This window comes from Oncorhynchus nerka, linkage group LG20 (assembly GCF_034236695.1).
Source record: "Oncorhynchus nerka isolate Pitt River linkage group LG20, Oner_Uvic_2.0, whole genome shotgun sequence".
NCBI lineage: Eukaryota > Metazoa > Chordata > Actinopteri > Salmoniformes > Salmonidae > Oncorhynchus > Oncorhynchus nerka.
The window spans coordinates 41,600,266-41,626,128 of record NC_088415.1 but is presented as its reverse complement, the minus strand read 5'-3'; the positions used below and the strand labels follow the sequence as shown (position 1 = coordinate 41,626,128).

Below are 25,863 nucleotides of genomic sequence, written 5' to 3'. Positions count from 1 at the left end.
ATTACTTCTCATCAATTATCAATTATTAATCATAATTTCTTCATATTACTTTACTTTAATAAAATATTTAAGTTGTAGTGTATAATTACATTTGTTTTAAGTCATCATATCATCTCTATGGGGTTGCTGCCTGTGAAACTCGGAAGATCCGCAAGTGGTTCTTTCAGCAAGACAATAACCCATAGCAGACATCAAAATCCACTAAGAAATGGTTAATTGACCACAAAATCAACATTTTGCAATGGCCATCTCAGTCTTTGGACTTGAACCCCGTTGAAAACCTGTGGTCCATAAGCACAGACGAAGGATATCAAGGATCTGGAAATATTCTGTACGGAGGAATGGTCTAAGATCCCTCCCGATATGTTCTCCAATCTCATAAAACATAATAGAAAAAGGCTCAGTGTCTTTATCCTCACAAAGGGAGGGTACTGGAGTATTGAAAACATGGATCCAATAATTATTATGATTTATTTATTTTTACTTGTTAAACAAAATGTCTTTCTCTGAGCAATTTTATTAGGATAAAAGAAAATTGTTGAATTTTTTTTTGGAGCATAAATAAAGGAAACACCAACATAAAGTGTCTTTAATAGGGTGTTGGGGCACCACGAGTCAGATCAGCTTTAATGCACCTTGGCAGAGATTCTACAAGTGTCTGGAACTCTATTGGAGGGATGCGACACCATTCTTCTACAAGAAATTCCATCATTTGGTGTTTTTTTATGGTGGTGGTGGTAAATGCTGCCACTCCATAATCTCCCATAAATGTTCAATGGTTTACATCGTTTTCATGCTCATCAAACCCTTCAATGACCCCCTTGTTCCCTGTGGATGGGGGCATTGTCATCCTATGGGGGCATAGCCATTGGTAGCCAAAATAATGGCATTCCCAGAATTTTTATACAAGACCCTAAGCACAATGGGGTGTTAATTGCTTAATTAACTCAGGAACCACACCTGTGTGGAAGCACCTACTTTCAATATACATTATATCCGCCATTTACTCAGGTGTTTTCATCATTTTGGCAGTTACCTGTAGCTCAGTATTTGTATTATTTCTTTTAGCAAGAGAATCAATAATTCCGGTCTCCACTTTATCTTAAATGATTTTTGATTAGGGGACTGACCCCGGAAGTATGACGTAATGCCACGTCACTTTCATAGCGTATTCCAAGGTTTTGATCCTCTTTCGAACGCGGCCCTCATTAATGACGCTTTGCCTATAGGACAGAGGAGAGGCGGGGCCAGAAGAATCCCACCAACGGGGATCAGCGCTTGCCAATTTGGAAGCGGGCCTGGAGGACCAGGATGAAGAGGGATTGGAGGACGGTTTGGCCACTCCTCCTCTCACCTTGTCCCCATCCAGGACTCTCTCTCGTTTGAGGATGAGCTCATACAGGGTAAATCTTACTTACAGCATTCTGCACACATAACTCGAATTTTGGCACTAATCACTAATTGACACCTATTGAGTTACACACGCAAATTTCTAGTCATAAAATGACAGTGGGAACTTTAACCTCTCTCTCTCTCTCTGACCTCTCAGAGTTCCAGTGCGACCTCTCAGGCTGGACCAGTAGGGTACCTACCCATGACCCCCGGCCCTGGAGATAACCCCTGTCAGGTGAGACACCACAACTCATCATGCATCACAGCTAAGGAGATCTTATTAGCACCGTCATTTCCTACCTTCGAATAGCCAGACACCACAGGCCCTAACACATCACATCTTCAGTACAAGAGGTCTTGGCCTTATAATACGGCCAGACATATTTAGTTGAGAGCAATGAGTAGCATGACTTCCATTTGCCAAATGGCTTTGTTTAAATCAGTATTATGGCTGAACTTTGCCAAAAGGCAATAACTGCTCTAGGAAGTTCAGACACATTAAAAATATTATTTTGTGTTCATCTCTATCCCACTGCCAGTCCCATTTGGTGGTGATATTTATGAAGATAATAAGGTTGATGATGTTGCTGCTACTCCTCTTGTTGTTGATGATGATGATTTTGTGTAATGTTTTCCTCAAACTCTTTCCATTGTGTGAACTTCTTACAGCTGTTCTCCCAGCGGTCTCGTCTGAACTCAGCTCGGACGCTGTCGGAAGGGTCAGAGGGCAGTGGCCTGGACAATGAGCTGGCAGAGGGAGTGTCACTGGGTGGCAGCCTGCGCAGGCAGCAGCTCAGGGCTGGCAGGGACAGTAGTGGCAGTAGTACCCACCACACCTCCACCACCATGGTGCATAGGAGCCAATCTGCAGTCTCAAAGTCACCCTCCTACAGGCCTGAGGAGGAGGATGAGGAGGAGGACCACTATGGATATGTACTGCCTGGAGTATCGAGCACTCCTGAGAGAGGTGAGAGGGAGAGGTGACATCTGGATGTGATGGCTACACAGTGAATGGATGTGATATATTTTTTACATCTGTTTTGATGGAGTGATTCTAAGTTCTATTCTCTAATATCTGTTTTCTCCTTTCTATGGTAGATTCTCTCCTGTCTTTCCCAGCCTCCAGAACTTCTCTCCCAGGTAGAGCATCTCTTAGGGGCTCTAGGAGCTTCAAGAATCCACTGTCACCATTGGCAACCATCTCAGACCCCACCGAGGACTATGAGTTGATGACCAAACAGCCGTCCCCTCTGCCCCGCTCCCCCAGAGTCACCTCTGTACAGATAGAAGGGCCTTCAACTGTCCTATGGAGGAAAACCTCTCCTCTGCCCTCCCCTACCTACAATACAGCACCCTCACCACTAGAGGGGGACTCACTGATGCAAGGGGACTCTCCAAGCACTGCAGCTGCTCTGAGGGGAAGCCAGAGGCCAGCAGAGGTCACTGACAGTTCTGTGGCTGTAGTTGTATCAGTAGAGGGAGAGGAGCTGCAGCCTCTGTCTGAGAGGCCTGACAGTGGAGCTGCTTTGTTTGGCAACCGAGGGGCCTCTCAGGGTCAGGGGAGGCCAGAGCAGGGGGCAGTAGTGGAGTATGAATACATGGACATCTGCAGCACCGTGAACACCACAGACACAAAGAGACCCATCTGGGAGAGGGGTGAGAGCCGAGCAGCTGAATTGAGGACAGTGACAGAAGAACGAGAGAGAGAAGGAGGAAAGAGTCAAGACCTAGAGGAGGAAGAAAGGAAGGATGAGGAAGCTGGAGAGGAGGATGATGTTTACCAGTATACTAATAAACAACCCAGACTCCTCCGAGAGAGCAGCCGAGAGGTGGGTCTCAGCCCCAAGCCCACCCTCCGCTCCAAACCCAGCCTCAGCCCCAAGCCCAGCCTCAGCCCCAAGCCCAGCCTCCTCCCCAAGCCCACTCTTAGCCCCAAGCCCAGCCTCAGCCCCAAGCCCAGCCTCAGCCCAAAACCCAGCTTCAGCCCCAGTCCTAACCCAATGCCAGATGGCTCCACAGCTATGGTAGAGAGCCAGGTGGAGGAGTATGAAGAGATGGATGCCTTTGGAGGGGACTCCAGGGGCTCCCAGCGAGTGGACCACCAGGAGGCAGAGTACCAGAACCTCCCAGTGCTAGGGAAGGGGAGGGCCACCACAGTTGAGGTGGAGGGGGGTACGAGCACCAGGTGTGCCGGACTGGGGGTGGAGGGGTACATCAAAGCGTGCTCTGGTGTGGGAGTGGTAGAGCCGAGCAGCAACACATCGTTTGACAACCCTGACTACTGGCACAGCAGACTGTTCCTCAAGGCAGATGCTGTGCGCACATAATTATGTGGACTGAGAAAACAACAACCATGATGATGTAAGCACCGACAAATATATTTGATATAATCATGTATCAGGCTCTGGTGCAGCTCAACCGGTAACATTCTTTTAGCGCTACATTACTGGTTGAAGTTTTTTGTTGTTGTAATGTAGTGTATGTATTCTCAGTTAGTTTACATCTTCCACCCAAACCTCATGAACCAAAGAAACATAGGCAAAATGTGTCCTACGTAGCGTTGATGTTATCTATCGCCGTCTGGGAAATGTAACCAAGTAGGCAGCTCAACATCAAACGGCTAGCCTAAACTGTCAATAAGTCAAAGGCAAATAGTAAAGGGAGAAATATATAGACACAGCATACAAAATGTACATAGACAGACATAGCATGTATACATAAAGCAGAAAAAGATGGCCAACGTACACACACTAATGCTGGATCACATTCCCGTGTTTGCACTTCAACTTGTTCCACTTCCTGGTGAAGCCAATGTTTACCTGCGTGGAACCTCGAGGTTCCATGGGTGAGGTCTGCCATGTAATGTACATTTGTAGCTTATAGTTTGCTATGTGAAATGAAGTATTCTTGATGAACATTTATGAATGAATTTCAGTCATGTATTGGCTATGTTATTGCAAGTGATTGGAGCCCAGCACTGTTTTGTCAAAAAAATGTATACGTTTTCATGTAATATAATGTGAATTGCTGTCATGAAAAATTAATACTGATACATGAAATTGTTTTACAACAGTTTTGAGTTTTTTGCATTTGATTGTGTGTGTGTGTGTATATATGTGTGTGTGTGTGTGTCTGTACTTGAACAGAGCTATGCTCAATCATGAGGCATCAAAGCCAAAGGAACTGAATAATATTAATAAATGCATTTCAAGCAGACAACCTAAGAAATTGAATTACAATGACAAATAGTTTGATGAAGAATGCAAAAACCTAAGAAAGAAATTGAAAAACCTGTCCACCCCCAAAAAACATAGTGTCAGGCATATGTGTATAGGTGGCAGGGAAGTCAGGCGCAGGTGAGTCAAACGGAGTGTAAAATTGAGTATTTTAATAATGTCCTAGTAACATGCTCCATAACACTAAACAGGAAAAGAACATAAACAAATATGGGTACGAAAACCCGTCGCGCACCTATACAACAAACACACTACACTGACAATAAACAATCTCTGACAAAGACATGAGGGGAAACAGAAGGTTAAATACACAACAGGTAATGAATGGGATTGAAAACAGGTGTGTGGGAAGACAAGACAAAACCAATGGAAAATGAAAAATGGATCAATGATGGCTAGAAGAGCGGTGACGTCGAACGCCGAGCACCGCCCGAACAAGGAGAGGCAACGACTTCAGCAGAAGTCGTGACACATAGACCCAGAAAACCTGAGTCTACACCTTCACTATGATGAATCACTAAACCAATACAGAAATGCACGACAGAAAAAGAAGGAACAGCACGTCAGAAATCAGCTTAATGTATTGAAGAATCCATAGAATCTAACCACGTCTGGGAAAATTGGAAAACAAACAACAACACGAAGAGTTATCTATCCAAAATGGAGATGTATGGAAAAACCACTTCTCCAATATTTTTGGCTCTATAACAAAGAACAAACAGCAAAAACATATACATGATCAAATACAAATCTTAGAATCAGCTATTAAAAGACTACCAGAACCCACTGGATTCTCCAAATACATTGAATGGTCTACAGGACAAAATTACAAACCCTCCAACCCAAAAAGGCCTGTGGGGTTGATGGTATGCTAAATGAAATGATAAAATATACAGACCACAAATTCCAACTGGCTATACTTAAACTCTTTAATATCATCCTCAGCTCTGGCATATTCCCCAATATTTGGAACCATGGACTCATCACCCTAATGCACAAAGTGGAGACAAATTTCACCCCAATAACTACCGTGGGTTATGCGTCAACAGCAACCTTGGTAAAATCCTCTGCAGTATTTTTTATTTATTTTTTATTTCATCTTTATTTAACCAGGTAGGCTAGTTGAGAACAAGTTCTCATTTGCAACTGCGACCTGGCCAAGATAAAGCATAGCAGTGTGAGCAGACAACACAGAGTTACACATGGAGTAAACAATTAACAAGTCAATAACACAAAAGGAAGAAAAAAAGGGGAGTCTATATACATTGTGTGCAAAAGGCATGAGGTAGGCGAATAATTACAATTTTGCAGATTAACACTGGAGTGATAAATGATCAGATGGTCATGTACAGGTCGAGATATTTGTGTGCAAAAGAGCAGAAAAGTAAATAATTAAAAACAGTATGGGGATGAGGTAGGTAAAAATGGGTGGGCTATTTGCCGATAGACTATGTACAGCTGCAGCGATCGGTTAGCTGCTCAGATAGCAAATGTTTGAAGTTGGTGAGGGAGATAAAAGTCTCCAACTTCAGCGATTTTTGCAATTCGTTCCAGTCACAGGCAGCAGAGAACTGGAACGAAAGGCGGCCAAATGAGGTGTTGGCTTTAGGGATGATCAGTGAGATACACCTGCTGGAGCGCGTGCTACGGATGGGTGTTGCCATCGTGACCAGTGAACTGAGATAAGGCGGAGCTTTACCTAGCATGGACTTGTAGATGACCTGGAGCCAGTGGGTCTGGCGACGAATATGTAGCGAGGGCCAGCCGACTAGAGCGTACAAGTCGCAGTGGTGGGTGGTATAAGGTGCTTTAGTGACAAAACGGATGGCACTGTGATAAACTGCATCCAGTTTGCTGAGTAGAGTGTTGGAAGAAATGTTGTAGATGACATTGCCGAAGTCGAGGATCGGTAGGATAGTCAGTTTTACTAGGGTAAGTTTGGCGGCGTGAGTGAAGGAGGCTTTGTTGTGGAATAGAAAGCCGACTCTTGATTTGATTTTCGATTGGAGATGTTTGATATGAGTCTGGAAGGAGAGTTTACAGTCTAGCCAGACACCTAGGTACTTATAGATGTCCACATATTCAAGGTTGGAACCATCCAGGGTGGTGATGCTGATCAGGCGTGCGGGTGCAGGCAGCGAACGGTTGAAAAGCATGCATTTGGTTTTACTAGCGTTTAAGAGCAGTTGGAGGCCACGGAAGGAGTGTTGTATGGCATTGAAGCTCATTTGGAGGTTAGATATCACAGTGTCCAAGGACGGGCCGTAAGTATATAGAATGGTGTCGTCTGCGTAGAGGTGGATCAGGGAATCGCCCGCAGCAAGAGCAACATCATTGATATATACAGAAAAAAGAGTCGGCCCGAGGATTGAACCCTGTGGCACCCCCATAGAGACTTCCAGAGGACCGGACAGCATGCCCTCCGATTTGACACACTGAACTCTGTCTGCAAAGTAATTGGTGAACCAGGCAAGGCAGTCATCCGAAAAACCGAGGCTGCTGAGTCTGCCGATAAGAATATGGTGATTGACCGAGTCGAAAGCCTTGGCAAGGTCGATGAAGACGTCTGCACAGTACTGTCTTTTATCGATGGCGGTTATGATATCGTTTAGTACCTTGAGCGTGGCTGAGGTGCACCCGTGACCGGCTCGGAAACCAGATTGCACAGCGGAGAAGGTACGGTGGGATTCGAGATGGTAAGTGACCTGTTTGTTGACTTGGCATTCGAAGACCTTAGATAGGGTCTTAGATCTGGTATCATTAACAGCAGACTTGTACATTTCCTCAGTGAAAAGTAGGGACTGAGAAAATGTCAAATTAGCTTTTTACCAACCAAATTACCGTACGACAGACCACGTATTCACCCTGCACACCCTAATTGACAAACAAACAAACAAACCAAAACAAAGGCAAAGTCTTCTTATGCTTTCGAACCTATTTGGCATGAGGGCAAATTGATGGAAAGTGGTGTTGGGGGAAAAATATACAACATTATAAAATCCATGTACACAAACAACAAGTGTGCGGTTAAAATTGCCAGAAAACACACACATTTCTTTTCACAGGGCCGCGAGGTGAGACAGGGACGCAGCTTAAGCCCCACCCCCTTCAACATATATATATCAAGGAATTGGCGAGGGCACTAGAACAGACTGCAGCACCCGGTCTCACCCTACTATAATCTGAAGTCAAATGTCTACTGTTTGCTGATGATCTGGTGCTTCTGTCCCCAACCAGAGGGCCTATAGCAGCATCTAGATCTTATGCACAGATTCAGCCAGACCTGGGCCCTGACAGTGCATCTCAGTAAGACAAAAATAATGGTGTTCCAAAAAAGGTCTAGTTGCCAGGACAACGAATACAAATTTCATTTAGACACCACTGCCCTAGAGCACACAAAAAACTGTACATACCTTTGCTTAACCATCAGCGCCACAGGTAACTTCCACAAAGCTGTGAACTATCTGAGATACAAGGCAAGAAGGGCCTTCTATGCCATCAAATTTGACATACCAATTAGAATCTGGCAAAAAAAATACTTCAATCAGTTATAGAACCCATTGCCCTCTATGGTTGTGAGGTCTGGGGTCAACTCACCAACCAAGAATTCACAAAATGGGACAAACACCAAATTGAGACTCTGCATGCAGAATTCTGCAAAAATATCCTCTGTGTACAACGTAAAACACCAAATAATGTATGCAGAGCAGAATTAGGCCGATACCCGCTAATGATCAAACTCTAGAAAAGAGACATTCAATTCTAAAGCCACCTAAAGTGATTCGCAAACCTTCCATAACAAATCCATCACCTATAGAAAATGTACCTGGAGAAGAGCCCCCTATGCTAGCTGGTCCTGGGGCTCTGTTCACGAACACCAACAGACCCCACAGAGCACCAGGACAGCAACACAATTAGACCCAACCAAATCATAATAATTACTTGACACACAGAGTACACAGTGGCACACCTGGCCACTGTGCACTTCCTAACCTCCTGCCAAATGTATGACCATATTAGATACACATATTTCCCGCAGATTACACAGAAACACAAAGAATTCATAAACAAATCCAATTTTGATAAACTCCCATATCTATTGGGTGAAATACCAGTGTGCCATCACAGCAGCAAGATATGTGGCCTGTTGCCACAAGAAAAGGGCAACCAGTAAAGAACAAACACCATTGTAAATACAACCTATATTTATGTTGATTTATTTCCCCTTTTGTACTTTAACTTCTTGCACATCATTACAACACTGTTTATAAACATACTATGACATTTGGAACTTTTGTGAGAGTAATGTTTACTTGTACATTTAAAAAAAAAAGGTTGATTTCACTTTTGTTAATGATCTGTTTCACTTGCTTTGGCAATGTAAGCACACGTTTATCATGCCAATAAAGCCCTCCAATTGAATTGAACATTGACAGAGAGAGAAAAGCAAGTCGAGATGTGCATACACTATTTTCGATTAGTCATCATGCAGATAGGCAGATCATATAACACTGAAGAATGGTACCACCAGGCCAAACTCGAATGACTACTGAATAAGGCCTACATGTTCTGATCTTTTTTTTTTTGTATTCAATTCGGTGCTCAGCGTACACGCATTGCGTGGGACGTTGTCCGCTAGTAGGAGGGGTCTCAGGCGTTTTGGGCCTGGGCTACAACTGCGGAGGAGAGAGCAGACCAGGCAGCGTGGTCGAGTCTGTAGCTGAAACCCGCGGGGGAAAAAAAAAAAGTTACTTTGAGTGAGAAAAGAGAGACCGAAAATATGTCCGGAGAAGACGATCCACAAGAGCAGACCATCGCCGATGATTTGGTCGTCACCAAGTACAAAATGGGCGCCGAGATTGCCAACCGTAAGCGAATATGAAGATGTTGATTTTAGTAGACGATCGAGTTTAAACGTGACCGAGGTGCACTGGTTGTAGCAGAGTTGACTAGCTAGCATATTCATTATCACAATGCAGCCATGTGCTGTGTCGCTAGCTAGCGATAAATCAATGACTCGTCAGGGCTAGCATTTTGCTCGTGTCGTAGGGAAATCGTAGCCACGAGTTAGCATGTTATTGCTAGCTAATACTAAAGTTAGTCTATACATGCACTTATGTAACCGCTAGTTAGCTAAAGTGGCTAAATGATGGTGGCTAACTGACATGCTGTTAGTGAGCTAACTAGCCAAGATTCAATGCACTGCCTGGGAAGTTGTCACTGCTGGTAAAAACTAACTGGTCGAAAAAACTGCCTTCTGAATAAGTTATGATCCAGTTACATCTACCTAGTTACTAATTGCGAAGTTTAGTCAGTTAATTGCCAGAGTTATTTCAACTAGCTAGCTAGGTAGTACAGCTAAACGCAAAGAGGTCGTTTTTTCCCCCCAGCTATCATCTCTTGCATGCTGTCAATCATCCTGAACTGTCACCTGCAGCAAGTGAATCGTTCTCTCAATAAACCTATGGGCTCTCATTGTATATGTAACAGTCTTGCCGTCCGTCCCTCTCCCCACCCAACCTGGGCTTGAACTAGGGACCCTCTGCACACAATCTACAAGCATCGTTACCTATCGCGCCACAAAAGCCGCGGCCCTTTCAGAGCAACAGAAAGGACTTCAAGGTTCTCAGAGCGAGTGACGTCATCGCGCAACGCTAACTAAAGCTACCCATTTCACACCGGTTATATGTCGGCACTATTACCTTCAACATCTGTCAGTTCAGTGGCAATGCATTGCCTCAGACCTGCAACACGTAACACAACTATAGCTAGCAGCTATGCAATAACGTTACTCCCTGTGCACCCATCTATAGCTATGATATACTCCCCATGCATCAACATTGAAGACCTGGAAGTGTGTTCCTTGGAATTTATGTAAATCCTGATGACCCCACATAATGCTCCTGGGAAGGGAACTTCATGTACTTTGCCTCAATGACAAGAATAATATATTTTCCTCATGGAATGCTTCGTAACAACCGGTGTAGACTACTAACAGAATAACTGTGAAATGCTATTCGACAAGCAGATTTGTGTGAATATCCACGGCCTTGCCTTATCAAGGTCTCCATCAGTCATCTTCCCTGATCCTAATACCAAATACTTGAAGCTTACTTACTGTTCGGTCCTCGTGTCCTTTCCTATCCAGAGGCCCTGAAGGCTGTGGTGGAGGCAGCCAAGGCTGGTGAGACTGTTGTCAGCCTCTGTGCGAAGGGAGATGCCTTCATCATGGCTGAAACTGGAAAGGTCTTCAGGAAGGAGAAGGACCTGAAAAAAGGTATGGGCCTCATCTCATTGGTTAATTAAATCATTTGCGTTGTCATGACTGAGTGAAGTCAAGTAGCTTTTCTAGAGTTTTGTAGTTTACTTTTTGACTGAAGAAAAGTTTAATCTCAAGTCTTATCCTCGCTTACTCATCCTTTCTCCTTGCCTCCTCAAAACGCCAGAGGGAAGTGAGGAGAGAGGAGACAAGGAATCAAGGAAAACACTTGATATTCTCTTGTTGTGTAGACAGTGCATGCAAAATGACTTGCTGACATTAGTCAATGTGATTAAATGTCTGTACTTTATTGCCTCCCTCAGGCATCGCTTTCCCAACCAGCGTGTCTGTCAACAACTGCGTGTGCCACTTCTCTCCGCTGAAGAGTGACCCTGAGATCGTACTGAAGGGCGGGGACCTCGTCAAAATGTAGGAACGTTGTATTGCATTGAACACTGTATGGAACTGTTAACGGCTGTATCTGTGCCTTTTTCCTGTATTGCTGGCCCTATTCAACTGTTGGGAGACTACCCCCTTCACATGTCAACGCACGGGCCAGTCTGATGGTCTTGAGTCACTGTGCCTCCTCTTGTGTTGCCTGTGCAGTGACCTGGGGGTGCACGTGGACGGCTTCATCTCCAACCTGGCTCACAGCTTTGTGGTGGGAGTGACCAAGGTAGTAGTACTTCGATCGTTGTATGCGTTGACGTTAGCAAGAGTGCAGATGTCACGCAGAAATGCCAGCGTACGGATATTAACAGAGACGGACGCGCGGCACATCAGACTATTTAAAAAAAAAAAAATTTATAGGCGTAGTGCAACAGTCACGTAACGTTAGGAAGAGGATTGGCGGAGGCCACCCTCCAGTGCAGTGAAACGTATCCGTCCTGTGTAATCAGCTGCTCCGTTGCGTCACATTCACGTCCTGTTTCTTCCCCTTCTCTCCATCAGGATGCTCCGTTGACGGGGCGTAAGGCTGACGTGATCAAAGCGGCACACCTGTGTGCCGAGGCTGCCCTCAGACTGGTCAAGCCTGGAAACCAGGTGAGGTGCTGCGTCTGCGCTTTACTGAGTGGACAGTCCGGGGACTAGACTGGTCCCGGATCTGGTTGTGCTTTATCGCCATCTCCTATGGTTTTGAGTTGGCTGAATAGCACAAACAGATCTGGGACCAGGCTAGTCAGGGACACAGTGACCCGGTTTGGAGAGAAAAAAGAAGCTTAACAAACAAATCAAGTTGGTGTCATTGTGACGGTACTGTATTTCCAGCAGTGGATTCATAGCCGTTTTTAACATTTTAGGGTGTCTGTCTCTCTCGTTCAGAACTCGCAGGTCACAGAGGCCTGGAACAAGATCGCCAAGTCATTCAAATGCTCAGCCATTGAGGGTGAGTGAGTCCCCGCTTGCCATTTAAACCTAGTTGGCGCCTCACTGCCATATTCATACACAGTACATTCAATCCCTCACATCTTGTACAGGTAGCTTGCCAAATCACATACAGTGTTTTTATTCCAGTGTAACACTCTCCTCAGGCATGCTGTCCCATCAGTTGAAGCAGCACGTTATTGACGGAGAGAAAACCATCATTCAGAACCCCACGGACCAGCAGAGGTGAATTGAAGACATGATCTGTTAGTCCCAGATCTCTGGCTTGTTTGGTATTACTTGTCCGACGCATGTCTCAAAGCTATGTTTCTCGTATCTTTGTTGTGTCTGAAGCACCCGGTGAATTACTAATAGTAGTTGCTCTTAGGGGGAAAATAAGGTTGAATTATTAATGGCCTTGTTGCTCTCTGTCTCTGTAGGAAGGACCACGAGAAGGCTGAGTTCGAGGTGCATGAGGTGTACGCCGTGGATGTGCTCATTAGCACCGGAGAAGGCAAGGTGAGGGACAAACATTCCCTCGACGTTCTGGTCAACCTGTGCTCAATTTCCCTGCTGGTTTTTCTCATCTATGAAAGGATCACCTCCAGGAGCAGCAAAACAGCAAGGACACATGACCTTTTTTCCATGTGTTGGATGACTACTGTCCAACTCCTGTCATCACTTTGAATGGGCTGTGAAAAATAAATAGAGCAATGAAAGGAGTTATTTTTTAACATCCCATGTCTTCTACTCTACTCCAGGCAAAGGATGCAGGCCAGAGGACCACCATTTACAAGAGGGACCCAGACAAGCAGTACGGCCTGAAGATGAAGACGTCCAGGAGTTTCTTCAGCGAGGTGGAGAGACGCTTCGACGCCATGCCTTTCACTCTCAGGTAACACACGAGACGAGGCGCACCTCGTCCTTTTAGTCAGAACCGGTTCAATGGGAAACGTGTCGGGCAAATGAGTTTCTAAGGACTTAAGACGATTTAAATCAATTGATTTAAGACATTGACCACAACCTGTCGCTGTCAGTCAACTCAACTGATTACATTCAATTTGATTTAGGCAATTGGGCTTCCTCCAACTGATTCCCTTTTTTGTAATCAAAATTATATATATTTTTGTGTCCCTTTTTGATATTACCTCTCTTTTTTCCCCTCAGGGCGTTTGAGGATGAGGGTAAGGCTAGGCTAGGTGTGGTGGAGTGTGCCAAACATGAACTGCTGCAGCCCTTCAACGTTCTGCATGAGAAAGAAGGCAAGTTAAAAGACATAACCAGTCACAGAGGCTATGAATGAACTTTTTTGTGTGAAATTTGTGATCCCGCGATGGATCGCTAATGGTGAATTGACGTGCAAATAAACTGTCATTCTTTGTAATCCGTTAGTAATAGTTACATGGTCCAAATCAAATCACATTTTTAGTCACGTGCGCCGAATACAACAGTTATTCATTCACCTTACAGTGAAATGCTTACTTACAAGCCCTTAACCAACAATGCAGTTAAAAAATGTAAAAAAACTGATAAGAAATCAAATGAACTAGTAATTTAAGAGCAGCAGTAAAATAACAATAGCGAGACTATATACAGGGGGGCATCGGTTAGTTGAGGTAATATGTACATGTATGTAGAGTTATTAAAGTGACTGCATAGATGATAACAACAGTAGCGGCGGTGTAAGGGGGGGGGGGGAATGCATATAGTCTGTGTAGCCATTTTGATTAGGTGTTCGGAAGTCTTATAGGGTAGAAGCTGTTTAGAAGCCTCTTGGACCTGGACTTGGAGCGCTGGTAGATATTATCCTATGTTTACTGACTCCTTACGTCTGTCTACGTCTAGGTGAGTTTGTGGCCCAGTTCAAGTTCACTGTGCTGCTGATGGCCAACGGACCCCTACGTATCACCACAGAGCTGTATGAGCAGGAGCTGTACAAGTCTGAACACGAGGTAGAGGACGCAGATCTCAAGGTAAAACAACCAACTGCGGTAGACCGATGGCCTACTGCTCTGGGGCTTCATGTTAGCTGACTTGGTATTTTCACTAAGCTGAGATGGTTGCCTTGTTTTTTCTCTCTCTCACAAACCTACCTATTTTTGTTTTTTTTAGGCCTTGCTCCAAAGCTCAGCGAGCCGCAAGACACAGAAGAAAAAGAAAAAGAAGGTAGGCTACATGGTGCACCGTACTGTGATGTAAACACATGTACCGTGCCTTCGGAAAGTATTCAGACCCCTTGACTTTTTACACATTTTGTTACGTTACGTTAGCCTTATTCTAAAATGTTTTTCCCCCCCTCAATCTACACACAATACCCCATAATGACAAAGCAAAAAGCGGTTAAAAAAGAAAAGAAAAAAAGTATTCAGACCCTTTACTCAGTACTTTGTTGAAGCACCTTTGTCAGTAATTACAGCCTCGATCTTCTTGAGCATGCATGACACTACAAGCTTGGCACACCTGTATTTGGGGAGTTTCTCCCATTCTTCTCTGTAGATCCTCTCAAGCTTTGTCAGGTTGGATGGGGAGCGTTGCTGCACATATATTTTCAGGTCTCCAGAGATGTTCGATCAGGTTCAGGTCTGGTTCCTGGCTGAGCCATTCAAGGACATTCAGGGACTTTTCCCGAAGCTGTGTGCTTAGGGTCGTTGTCCTGTTGGAAGGTGAACCTTCGCCCCAGTCTGCGGTCCTGAACGCTCTGGAGCAGGTTTTCATCAAGGATCTCTCTCTGTACTTTGCTCCGTTCATCATTCCCTCGGTCCTGACTAGTATCCCAGTCCCTGCTGCTGAAAAATATCCCCACAGCATGATGCTGCCACCACCTCGCTTCACTGTAGGGATGGTGCCAGGTTTCCTCCAGATGTGACACTTGGCAATCCGGGCAAAGAGCTCAATCTTGGTTTCATCAGACCAGAGAATCTTGTTTCTCATGGTCTGAGAGTCTTTATAGGTGCCTTTTGGCAAACTACAAGTGGTTTCCGTCTGGCCACTCTACCGTAAAGGCCTGATTGGTGGAGTGCTGCAGAGATGGTTGTCCTTCTGGAAGTTTTTCCCATCTCCACAGAGGAGGCTCTGTCAGTGACTAATGGGTTCTTGGTCATCTCCCTGACCTAGGCCCTTCTCCCACGATTGTTTGGCTGGGTGGCCAGCTCTAGGAGGAGCCTTGGTGGTTCCAAACTTCTTCCATTTAAGAATGGTGGAGGCCACTGGTCTTGGGGACCTTCAATGCTACAGAACATTTTTGGTACCCTTCCCCAGATTGGTGCCTCGACACAATCCTGTCTCGGAGCTCTACAGACAATTCCTTCAACCTCATGGCTTTGCTTTTTGCTCTGACATGCACTGTCAACTGTGGGACCTTAGACAGGTGTGTGTGCCTTTCCAAATCATGTCCAATCAATTGAATTTATCACAGGTGGACTTCAATCAAGTTATAGAAACCATTTTTGAGACTCAATTTTGAGTCAAAGGGTTTGAATACTTAAATAAATTATTTACATATGTTTTTAATACATTTGCAAAAATGTCTGAACTGTTTTCGCTTTGTCATTATGGGGTATTGTGTGTAGATTGCTGATTTAATCCATTTTAGAATGAGGCTGTAACGTAACAGAATGTGGGAAAAGTCAAGGGGTCTGAATACTTTCCGAAGGCACTGTAAATTCATCCAGGTCTCCCTTGGGAAAGACTCTAATGGGAGTTCACGCTTTAAATAAAAATACATGTTAATGTGACAACTACATTTTATGAGTCTTTCCAAGCAACTTATTTTTTGTCAAAAGGCTTCAAAGACCGTGGAAACTGAAACGGCACCAGGACATCCAGCGCCAGCGAAGGTCGAGGAGACTGAAGCTGCGAAATAAAACCTTCCACCCCCCCCAACCCTGTCTTCGTCTCCAAGAATACTGACAGACAACTGACCAACCCAAAGAACAAACGTCAATAATCCCTCCATCCTACCCTCCGTCTTGACATGCCTGCCTTGTGGCGTGGCCTAGCCTTCTGTGATGAAAACCTCCAAATGTTAACGATGTCAGACTACCGGGTGATGGTGTTGCTCACGCCGAAATTCAACTTCCTGTCACATCCCTTTTCAATATAAATGTCCTTGAGACAGCAGGGTTCTCCCCCAGAATAGTCAACACGTTCGGTGCGATGACGCTGAAAGAGAGGGATATTGAGTAGAACGAGGGCATTTTCCGGAGTAGATTCTGTGGGAGACACGTTTATACCATCCAGTCATTGAGCCTCGAACTGTAATTCTATAATGATGTATGAAGGCAAAGCACGACAGTGGAGGGTTTGAGATGACTGCACTGCATTGTGCCAATGATAATTGTGTAAAGGAAAACCTCGTTTGAGGTCATAAGCAAGAAGTAATGTCTCTGAAGTGGATGTCGGTGTGTCCTATTAGGGAATTAAATGGGTAATAACTTAAACCCTGCATTAGTCTACTTAACGCTGTTATAAACCGTCATGACCGCAAATGTTAACTGTCTACATTGTCACACAAACGTATTTACAGTGGATAAGCAAACTTCCTAGCGGCATACCTAGCTATTTTACCCCCAGTTCCAGTTTGTGACATAACTGTCAAATCCGATGCCGTGGACATATAGTCGGTGGATTTTTAGAACGGAGTCGGATAAGTGGCTTGCTCTCACTGCACATACAGACATTTGATATTCTTATACCCAGTAATGGAGGGTTCAGGTGTTCCCATTAAATGATTTGTTCTGTGTAGGACGCCATAATTAATTTCATACTTCACTGGTACTACCACTGCCACAGCGCTCAATGAATTCCACCTATATTAATCCGTGTTTACATCAGTTTCCATAGCTGTTTAATACTTGATACTTTCTATTGTAAAATAAATCCCATTTTCAGAGGCTATTTTTTTAGAATAATCTAGACTAGAACCATTACAACGCCGTAATATTGAGTTTGGGTGGGGCATCTGACCAAAGGATTTACTAACAAACTGCTGCACCACTAGTTCTTGTTGGGCTTTTCATTCTGAATAGGTTATTCGAGGGAGAGATCCATCCTTGTGGAAATGTTTCATTACTAGGTTGATGACTTTCTAAGTTTGTTCTCATGAAAGAAATGTATCATCTCTTGCATTGTACATGTGTGTGGGTGTAATTCTTAAGTCCTTATTTGGGAAGTAATAGGGGGTCGTTCTCGCAATACAATTAGGCATTTAGAAAGGCCTTTGAAATTGTCATGTCAGAATTACAACCCATCTCGGCGTCCGTATTTTGCGTACTTGACTGAAAAGTAAATGCCTCGTTAATTCTGTGAATAAGATCCATTGATCATCCCACTATAATCAGATAGGCCTTTTGAAATATGGCCATTGCTTGATAAACTAACTCGACAGTTATGACTGCTGACCCCTGCACTGGATGTGGAAACCATATATGCCTCTATCAGTAACGCAATAGAGGTATTGACAACTGTTAAAATAATGTACATGGTCGTTCTTTTTTGGGGATTTAGAAAGAGGGAGTTTTTTTCTTCGTGGTTTGAAATAAACTTTAAAACAAAATATGTGGATGTGTTTGTCTCAATATTGTCTTATGAATCTCCCCCATCTAAAATAATGTACAGAATAAATACTGTACATGTAATTACATGGCTTTCTACACAGCATAACATATATACCTCCGTAAAACAGACATTTTGTAATTATATACAAAAATAATGTCGATTGAGACAAGTCTTAGCACAGTTCAAAGCCATATATATTATTGATGAAAGATGCATCACAGATAGAAGCAGGACACGGGTTAGTTATACGAAGAAATCGTTGAAAAATCATTGTTTGCATTTCCCAGAGTTCATGAGCGTCCAACAATGATGACGTTATCACAGTTTATAAATAAACATTCGAACAACTGTCACGGTCTTCTTGGAGACGGTGCCATCTTGTAAAGGTACACAGAGAACTGAATTTCAAGAGTTGTCTAGCGTCAAATACGAATCCAAAATAATCATATCTAACTAAAAGCCATCCGACTAATCAACCTTTCTCTCCCCTTTCCTTACAGACACCCCTCCATATCATGAGGGCCAAGGTGAGTCATTTCCCCTCTATAAACAATTCATTTGTAGTCTGCTTGTTGCAATGCTAGCTAATAGTTAGCCAGCGAATACCTAACTTACTAGCTAGTTCAGCCGTCTAACTAGTTGTAGGCACAATAACAAACTGCACACAATTTGGAAACTACCTGCTAAGCCACATTGAATTATTTTCAATTTAATCATTAGCCATGGCTTTCTGAGCCAACTGAAATGGTTGCTGTTGCCAAAAGTTGAGGGACACAAATGACTTTTTTCAGTATGCTGTCAGTGTGTATGATGGCAATTTGAATATACTCCAGAATGTTATGAAGAGTGATCAGATGAATTGCAAAGTCCCTCTTTGCCATGCAAATTAACTGAATCCCCAATAAACATTTCCACTGCATTTCAGCCCTGCCACAAGGACCAGCTGACATGTCACTGATTCTCTCATTAATACAGGTGTGAGTGTTGACGAGGACAAGGCTGGAGATCCCTCTGTCATGCTGATTGAGTACGACTAACTGACTGGAAGCTTCAAAAGGAGGGTGGTGCTTCGAATCACTGTTTTCCTCTGTCAACCATGGTTACTTGCAAGGAAACACGTGCCGTCATCATTGCTTTGCACAAAAAGGGCTTCACAGGCAAGGATATTGCTGCCAGGAAGATTGCACCTGAGTCAACCATTTATCGGATCATCAAGAACTTCAAGGAGAGCGGTTCAATTGTTGTGAAGAAGGCTTCAGGGCGCCCAAGAAAATCCAGCAAGCGCCAGGACCGTCTCCTAAAGTTGATTCAGCTGCAGGATCGGGGCACCACCAGTACAGCGCTTGCTCAGGAATGGCAGCAGGCAGGTGTGAGTGCATCTGCACGCACAGTGAGGCGAAGACTTTTGGAGGATGGCCTGGTGTCAAGGGCAGCAAAGAAGCCACTTCTCTCCAGGAAAAACATCAGGGACAGACTGATATTCTGCAAAAGGTACAGGGATTGGACTGTTGAGGACTGGGGTAAAGTCATTTTCTCTGATGAATGCCCTTTCCAATTGTTTGGGGCATCCGGAAAAAAGCTTGTCCGGAGAAGAGAAGGTGAGTGCTACCATCAGTCCTGTGTCATGCCAACAGTAAAGCATCCTGAGCCCATTCATGTGTGGGGTTGCTTCTCAGCTAGGGGAGTGGGCTCACTCACAATTTTGTCTAAGAACACACCCATGAATAAAGAATGGTACCAACACATCCTCCAAGAGCAACTTCTCCCAACCATCCAGGAACAGTTTGGTGATGACCAATGCCTTTTCCAGCATGATGGAGCACCTTGCCATAAGGCAAAAGTGATAACTAAGTGGCTCGGGGAACAAAACATCGATATTTTGGGTCCATGGCCAGGAAACTCCCCAGACCTTAATCCCATTGAGAACTTGTGGTCAATCCTCAAGAGGCGGTTGGACAAACAAAAACCCACAAATTCTGACAAACTCCAAGCATTGCTTATGCAAGAATGGGCTGCCATCAGTCAGGATGTGGCCCAGAAATTAATTGACAGCATGCCAGGACGGATTGCAGAGGTCTTGAAAAAGGAGGGTCAACACTGCAAATATTGACTCAGCATCAACGTCATGTAATTGTCAAAAGCCTTTGACACTTATGAAATGCTTGTAATTATACTTCAGTATTCCATAGTAACATTTGACAAAAATATCTAAAGACACAAGCAGCAAACTGGAAATTAATGTCATTCTCAACTTTTGGCCACGACTGTACATTAGCTACTTGAGGTTAGTGTTTTGCTGCATCAACACTTGCTAGGTTCCTATCTCTAGTCCCACTTAGCCAATGTGGCTAGCAACTTTAACTGATGTTAGCTGTCAAACCATATAAATGTGTGTGTGTATATATTCAGATTTTGATCAAGTTGATGAAATTAGCGTAGTGGGAAGTTTATTTATTCTAAATGCATGGCTCTGTTATCATTACTGAAGCCAAGCATTGTACAATGCTTGCAATGTCAAACGGGCCCTTTCAGTTGATTGGTGGGTGTGCATGACTGCAATGTCTCCAATACACTAGAGCGACTGTTGACCATACTCAGTTTCAGTTTGCGTGGTAGCAATACTGTATTGATAGCAATTTGCTGTGTACGACTATGCAACCATGCTTCTGAATTTACGAGTACAGGTGTTTTTTCGGCACTTGTGTATTGCCGTATCGCTAACATTGTCCCCTCTGTTCTCTTTCAGTGGAGAAAGAAGCGTATGCGCAGGCTGAAGCGCAAGAGGCGAAAGATGAGGCAGAGGTCAAAATAGACTGCCCCCTTACAAAACCATGTCTGTGACCTTTCTCATGGACACAACACGAGCACTTGGGAGATCCTTGGTCCCAAGTCTGGAACAAGACACAGGCCAATGAGAAGCTATGAAGAGATGGTGCTATTGTTGGTCAACCACCTGCCTGGGAGATTTGATATGGGGACATTCTGTGTTCTTTACTCTTCTACGAAACCATCCCTACTCCATTGCTTTTGTTGATATTTTCACAAAGTTTTTGATTTAAAATTAAATAGACTCAATATTGATCTGAAACTGGGTCTAAAAATGTTAAGAGGTCATTATTTTTCATTATGCCCAATCAAGTTCAGTTGCAAAGATTTGTAACGCTAACCTGAGGGGTATCCTACGACGCAGGTTCAAGGTAACTTTGAACTCGGGATAACCAGTCATACTGAAGTGGCTCACCTTTTAGCTTGGTCAACTTAGGGCAATGAATTCTTAAACTAACCTGCTCCAGGTCTCGCCAACTAATTGCCCAGAGTGATTGAACTGAGTGGAGGCCTAATCTGATTAACCTCTTGCAAAGACTCATTTGATGTTTTATGACAGAATGCATGTGAAAATTAATGCAATGCAACACTGGCTTACAAATATGGGGGATGCTTGTGCATAAACACTACGTTTTTGACTGCTTCAAAAGGTTGGCCGCTTCGATGGGCGTGACTATTCAAACATATTTAGCTAATGTGCCGCTAACATACTATAGCTAAGTGAAATATAAGCTAGCATAATCTAAGGCTGAGGCCGTTTGGATGTGCTGACAAATTCTCTAAAATGAGGTGGTTTACGGTACAAAATAAACATTCCCTGGCGGCTATTCCTGCAGTCAGTAACCCAATTGCATGCTCCCTCAACTTGAGACATAAAGGATCAGGTGCTCACTAACAGGGATGTGAACCATTTGAGAAATAAACTTTTGGATATGGAGTGTTTCTGTGATCTTTTATTTGAGCTCATTAAACATGGGGCCAGGACATTACATGTGTTCTCTAGTTCTGGAGAGAATCTATGAAGACAATTGTCAGGGTTTTCTAATTGTAATAAAATTAAACATGTTTCTTTTGATGTCTGTCCTCAGATATAGAGAGCTGCGAAAGCCTGTCTGCAGATGAGGTCACAGTGAATGTCCCAAGAGACTGCTGGCACAACCTTGTATGTGTACTTATGTCAGCAAATGTTGTCTACAACAATAGTTAAATGTCACAAATGATAGGTTACAAAGGTATTTCAACTGCAACAGGCCAATCCTTCTGCTGGGTGTGCAGGCTTTTGTTCCAGCCCAGCACTAACCTGATTCAATTGAGTTGATGTGTTATTTCTGGTCTGGAAAACAAGTCTTCTCACCCAGTAGATGAGGGAGTGTAGCAAGTTTGCCCACCTTTGGTATGGATATTCTTGTTCACCCCAAATGATGCTTTCGTATTAACAGCTGACTTACTAAGATGTATAATATTTACAAACAAGTTTGATTATTGGTACATTTTGAAATATGTTGATTCCTTCAATGTTGATTCACTGAAGTGTTTAAACTTGTTTTTGTTAAACCTCAACATTCAAGATGAACCCGTGTCAGGGTAATTTTTTTTTATCACAGATCACAATTCTGCAATATAAAAGGTAAGAAGGAGATCTGTCTCTAATTTGTCTGTGTTTCTGTGTTGCTTTCTCAAATGAACATGACCTTTTTGTCTAGTTGTGAGCTCCCCGATCTGCTTCGGTTATCTCTCTTGTCTCAGGATATCAGCCAAAGTGAACCTGTTTCGCTGCTTATAATGTCATGAGTCACCAATTCAGCCTTAGGCCTACGGTATGATGACATTATTGGCCTAATGGGGATGTGCAATCAATGTGCCCCTTGCCATTATACGTCTGAAGCAGAGAATAGTTAAACTCACACATCATTTGCATATTGTTGAGCTAGCTATATGTTGTCCATTTAAAATTATACCAGTAGATAATATATATGAGTGTAACCATAAGCCAGATTTTCTACATTATTTTTCTAACTATAAATTGTTTACTGCAAAACCAACCCTTGTATTCTAGGTACAGTACTGTACATGAAAATAAGGTGCTGACAATTTTTCAGATAATTACCTTTTTAAAGAATTTAAACAATGGGGTGTGGGGAGAGTTGTAATTCTACCTCGTTTATTTGCTGAGAATTATTTTAGAATGCAAAATCAAAGGTCAATGGCATGGAGGAGGAGGAGGAGGTCAATGGCATAAGAGGAGGAGGATTGCAGAGATTTTGGTGTTGATGGTGGGTGAAGAGAGATTTGCACAACAAAGTTTGCAAGTTAAAGTCACCATTTCCTTTACCCAAAGTACCCATTCATGTGCATGCAGACCTTTTTTACATGTAGGCCTATGTACTTTACATTAAGGCCTATGTACTTTACATGAAGGCCTATGTATTTTACGTGTAGGCCTATGTATTTTACGTGTAGGCCTATGTATGTCACGTGTAGACCTATGTATTTTACGTGTAGGCCTATGTATTTTACGTGTAGACCTATGTATGTCACGTGTAGACCTATGTATTTTACGTGTAGACCTATGTATGTCACGTGTAGACCTATGTATTTTACGTGTAGGCCTATGTATTTTACATGTAGACCTATGTATTTTACGTGTAGGCCTATGTATTTTACATGAAGGCCTATGTATGTTACATGTAGGCCTATGTATTTTACGTGTAGGCCTATGTATGTCACGTGTAGACCTATGTATTTTACGTGTAGGCCTATGTATTTTACGTGTAGACCTATGTATGTCACGTGTAGACCTATGTATTTTACGTGTAGGCCTATGTATTTTACATGTAGACCTATGTATTTTACGTGTAGGCCTATGTATTTTACATGTAGATGCAACAGTATAACTTTAGTCCGTCCCCTCGCCCTGAACCGGGCGCGAACCAGGAACCCTCTGCACACAGACAACAGTCACCCACGAAGCATCGTTACCCATCGCTCCACAAAAGCTGCGGCCCTTGCAGAGCAAGGGGAACCACTACTTCAAGGTCTCAAAGCGAGTGACGTCACGTATTGAAACGCTATTAGAGCGCACCACCGCTAACTAGCTAGCCATTTCATATCTGTTACATAGACCTATGTATTTTACATGTAGACCTATGTATTTTACATGTAGACCTATGTATTTTACATGTAGACCTGTGTATTTTAAATGTAGGCCTATGTATTTTACATGTAGACCTATGTATTTTACATGTAGACCTGTGTATTTTACATGTAGACCTATGTATTTTACATGTAGACCTATGTATTTTACATGTAGACCTATGTATTTTATAGGAAGTGAGCTATAATCATCAATCTCATGACACAGGTATACTGAAAGAGCCATAAACTATAATATATGAGAATCATAATGTTAAGATACCATAATTCAATTGGTAGCATACAGTGCATTCGGAAAGTGCTCAGACCCCTTGACTTTTTCCACATTTTGTTACGTTACAGCCTTATTCTAAAATGGATTAAATACCATTTTTTCCTCATCAATCTACACACAATACCCCATAATGACAAAGCAAAAACAGGTGTTTAGAAATGTTTACAAATGTATAACAAATGTATAACTAAAAAATATATATATATCTTATTCACGTAAGTATAAACACTCTTTGCTATGAGACTCGAAATTGAGCACAGGTGCACCCTGTTTGCATGGATCATCCTTGGGATGTTTCTACAACTTCATTGGAGCCTGCCTGTGGTAAATTCAATTGATTGGACATGATTTGGAAAGGCAAGCATCGGTCTATTTGAAGTCCTACAGTTGACAGTGCATGTCAGAGCAGAAATCAAGCCATGGGGTTGAAGGAATTGTCTGTACAGCTCAGAGACAAGATTGTGACGAGGAACAGATCTGGGGAAGGGTACCAACACATTTCTGCAGCATTGAAGGTACCCAAGAACACAGTGGCCTCCATCATTCTTAAATGGAAGAAGTTTGAAACCACCTAGGCTCTTCCTAGAGCTGGCCACCCAGCCAAACTAAGCAATCGGGGGAGAAGGGCCTAGGTCAGGGAGGTGATCAATAACCTGATGGTAAATCTGACAGAGCTACAGAGTTCCTCTGTGGAGATGGGAGAATCTTCCAGAAGGACAACCTTCTCCGCAGCACTCCACCAATCAGGCCTTTATGGTAGAGTGGCCAGACGGCAGCCACTCCTCAGTAAAAGGCACATGACAGCCCACTTGGAGTTTGCCAAAATGCACCTAAAGGACTCTCAGACCATGAGAAACAAGATTCTCTGGTCTGATGAAACCAATATTGAAATCTTGAATGCCAAGTGTCATGTCTGGAGGAAACCAGGCACCATCCCTACAGTGAAGCATGGTGGTGGCAGCATCATGCTACGGGGATGTTTTTCAGCGGCAGGGAACGGGAGACTAGTCAGGATCGAGGGAAAGCTGAACGGAGCAAAGTACAGAGAGAATCTTGATGAAAACCTGCTCCAGAGCGATCAGGACTGCCGACTGGGGGGCGAAGGTTCAACTCCCAACAGGGCAACGACCCTAAGCACACAGCCAAGACAACGCAGGAGTGGCTTTTGGACAAGCATCTGAATGTCCTTGAGTGGCTCAGCCAGAGCCCAGACTTGAACCCGATCAAACATCTCTGGAGAGACCTGAAAATAGCTGTGCAGCGACACTCCCCATCCAACTTGACAGACCTCGAGAGGATCTGCAGAGAAGAATGGGAGAAACTACCCAAATACAGGTGACCAAGCTTGTAGCATCCTATGCAAGAAGACCTGAGGCTGTAATCGCTGCCAAAGGTGCTTCAACAAAATACAGAGTAAAGGGTCTGAAAACTTATGTAAATGTGATTTTTTAAATTTATTTTAAATTTTTATACATTTGCTAACATTTTTAAAACCTGTTTTTGCTTTGTCATTATGGGGTATTGTGTGTAAATTGATGAGGGGGAACAATGTAATACAGCCTTATTCTAAAATGTAACATAACAAAATGTGGAAAAAGTCAAAAGGTCTGAGCACAAGCAAACGTGCAAATCTCGAATTCACCCACCATTAACAGCAAAGTAATCTCTGCAATCCCTCCAAATGCCATTGGCCATATTATTTCCTCTCTGTATTCTAGCAAAACCACATCATATAGAACTGGAATACCAGACCCTGCGCTGATTGGCTTTCTACCATCTTTTTAGGTTGCTCTTGCCTGCAA

At 43.4% G+C, this 25,863-nt stretch overlaps 2 protein-coding genes across 4 annotated transcripts in view; both read left to right on the top strand.

Annotated features, from left to right (window-relative positions):
- The window catches only part of LOC115101911 (receptor tyrosine-protein kinase erbB-3-like), a 35,974-nt gene extending 31,510 nt beyond the window's left edge, over positions 1 to 4,464 (top strand). For both annotated transcript variants that reach the window (XM_065005506.1, XM_065005505.1), the window contains 4 exons: positions 1,230 to 1,403; positions 1,550 to 1,627; positions 2,062 to 2,359; positions 2,491 to 4,464. In XM_065005506.1, coding sequence (XP_064861578.1) covers positions 1,230 to 1,403; positions 1,550 to 1,627; positions 2,062 to 2,359; positions 2,491 to 3,719 — 1,779 coding nt within the window. In that variant the 3' untranslated portion in view covers positions 3,720 to 4,464. The remainder of the gene's footprint in view (positions 1 to 1,229; positions 1,404 to 1,549; positions 1,628 to 2,061; positions 2,360 to 2,490) is intronic.
- A 4,727-nt stretch (positions 4,465 to 9,191) lies between these two features.
- Positions 9,192 to 21,571, top strand: LOC115102560 (proliferation-associated protein 2G4-like). 2 transcript variants are annotated; one of them, XM_065005504.1, is made up of 16 exons: positions 9,192 to 9,496; positions 10,777 to 10,905; positions 11,211 to 11,316; positions 11,494 to 11,563; positions 11,839 to 11,931; positions 12,211 to 12,274; positions 12,420 to 12,498; positions 12,693 to 12,771; positions 13,014 to 13,147; positions 13,420 to 13,514; positions 14,098 to 14,225; positions 14,365 to 14,418; positions 16,035 to 18,194; positions 18,309 to 18,335; positions 18,784 to 19,299; positions 20,555 to 21,571. In XM_065005504.1, the coding sequence occupies exons 1-13, from the start codon at positions 9,409 to 9,411 to the stop codon at positions 16,113 to 16,115; spliced, it is 1,200 nt and encodes a 399-aa protein (XP_064861576.1). In that variant the 5' UTR covers positions 9,192 to 9,408; the 3' UTR covers positions 16,116 to 18,194; positions 18,309 to 18,335; positions 18,784 to 19,299; positions 20,555 to 21,571. The 2 variants fall into 2 exon arrangements, with proteins under 2 accessions (XP_064861576.1, XP_029478511.1); XM_029622651.2 differs by lacking the exon at positions 18,784 to 19,299.
- The last annotated feature ends 4,292 nt before the right edge of the window (positions 21,572 to 25,863 follow it).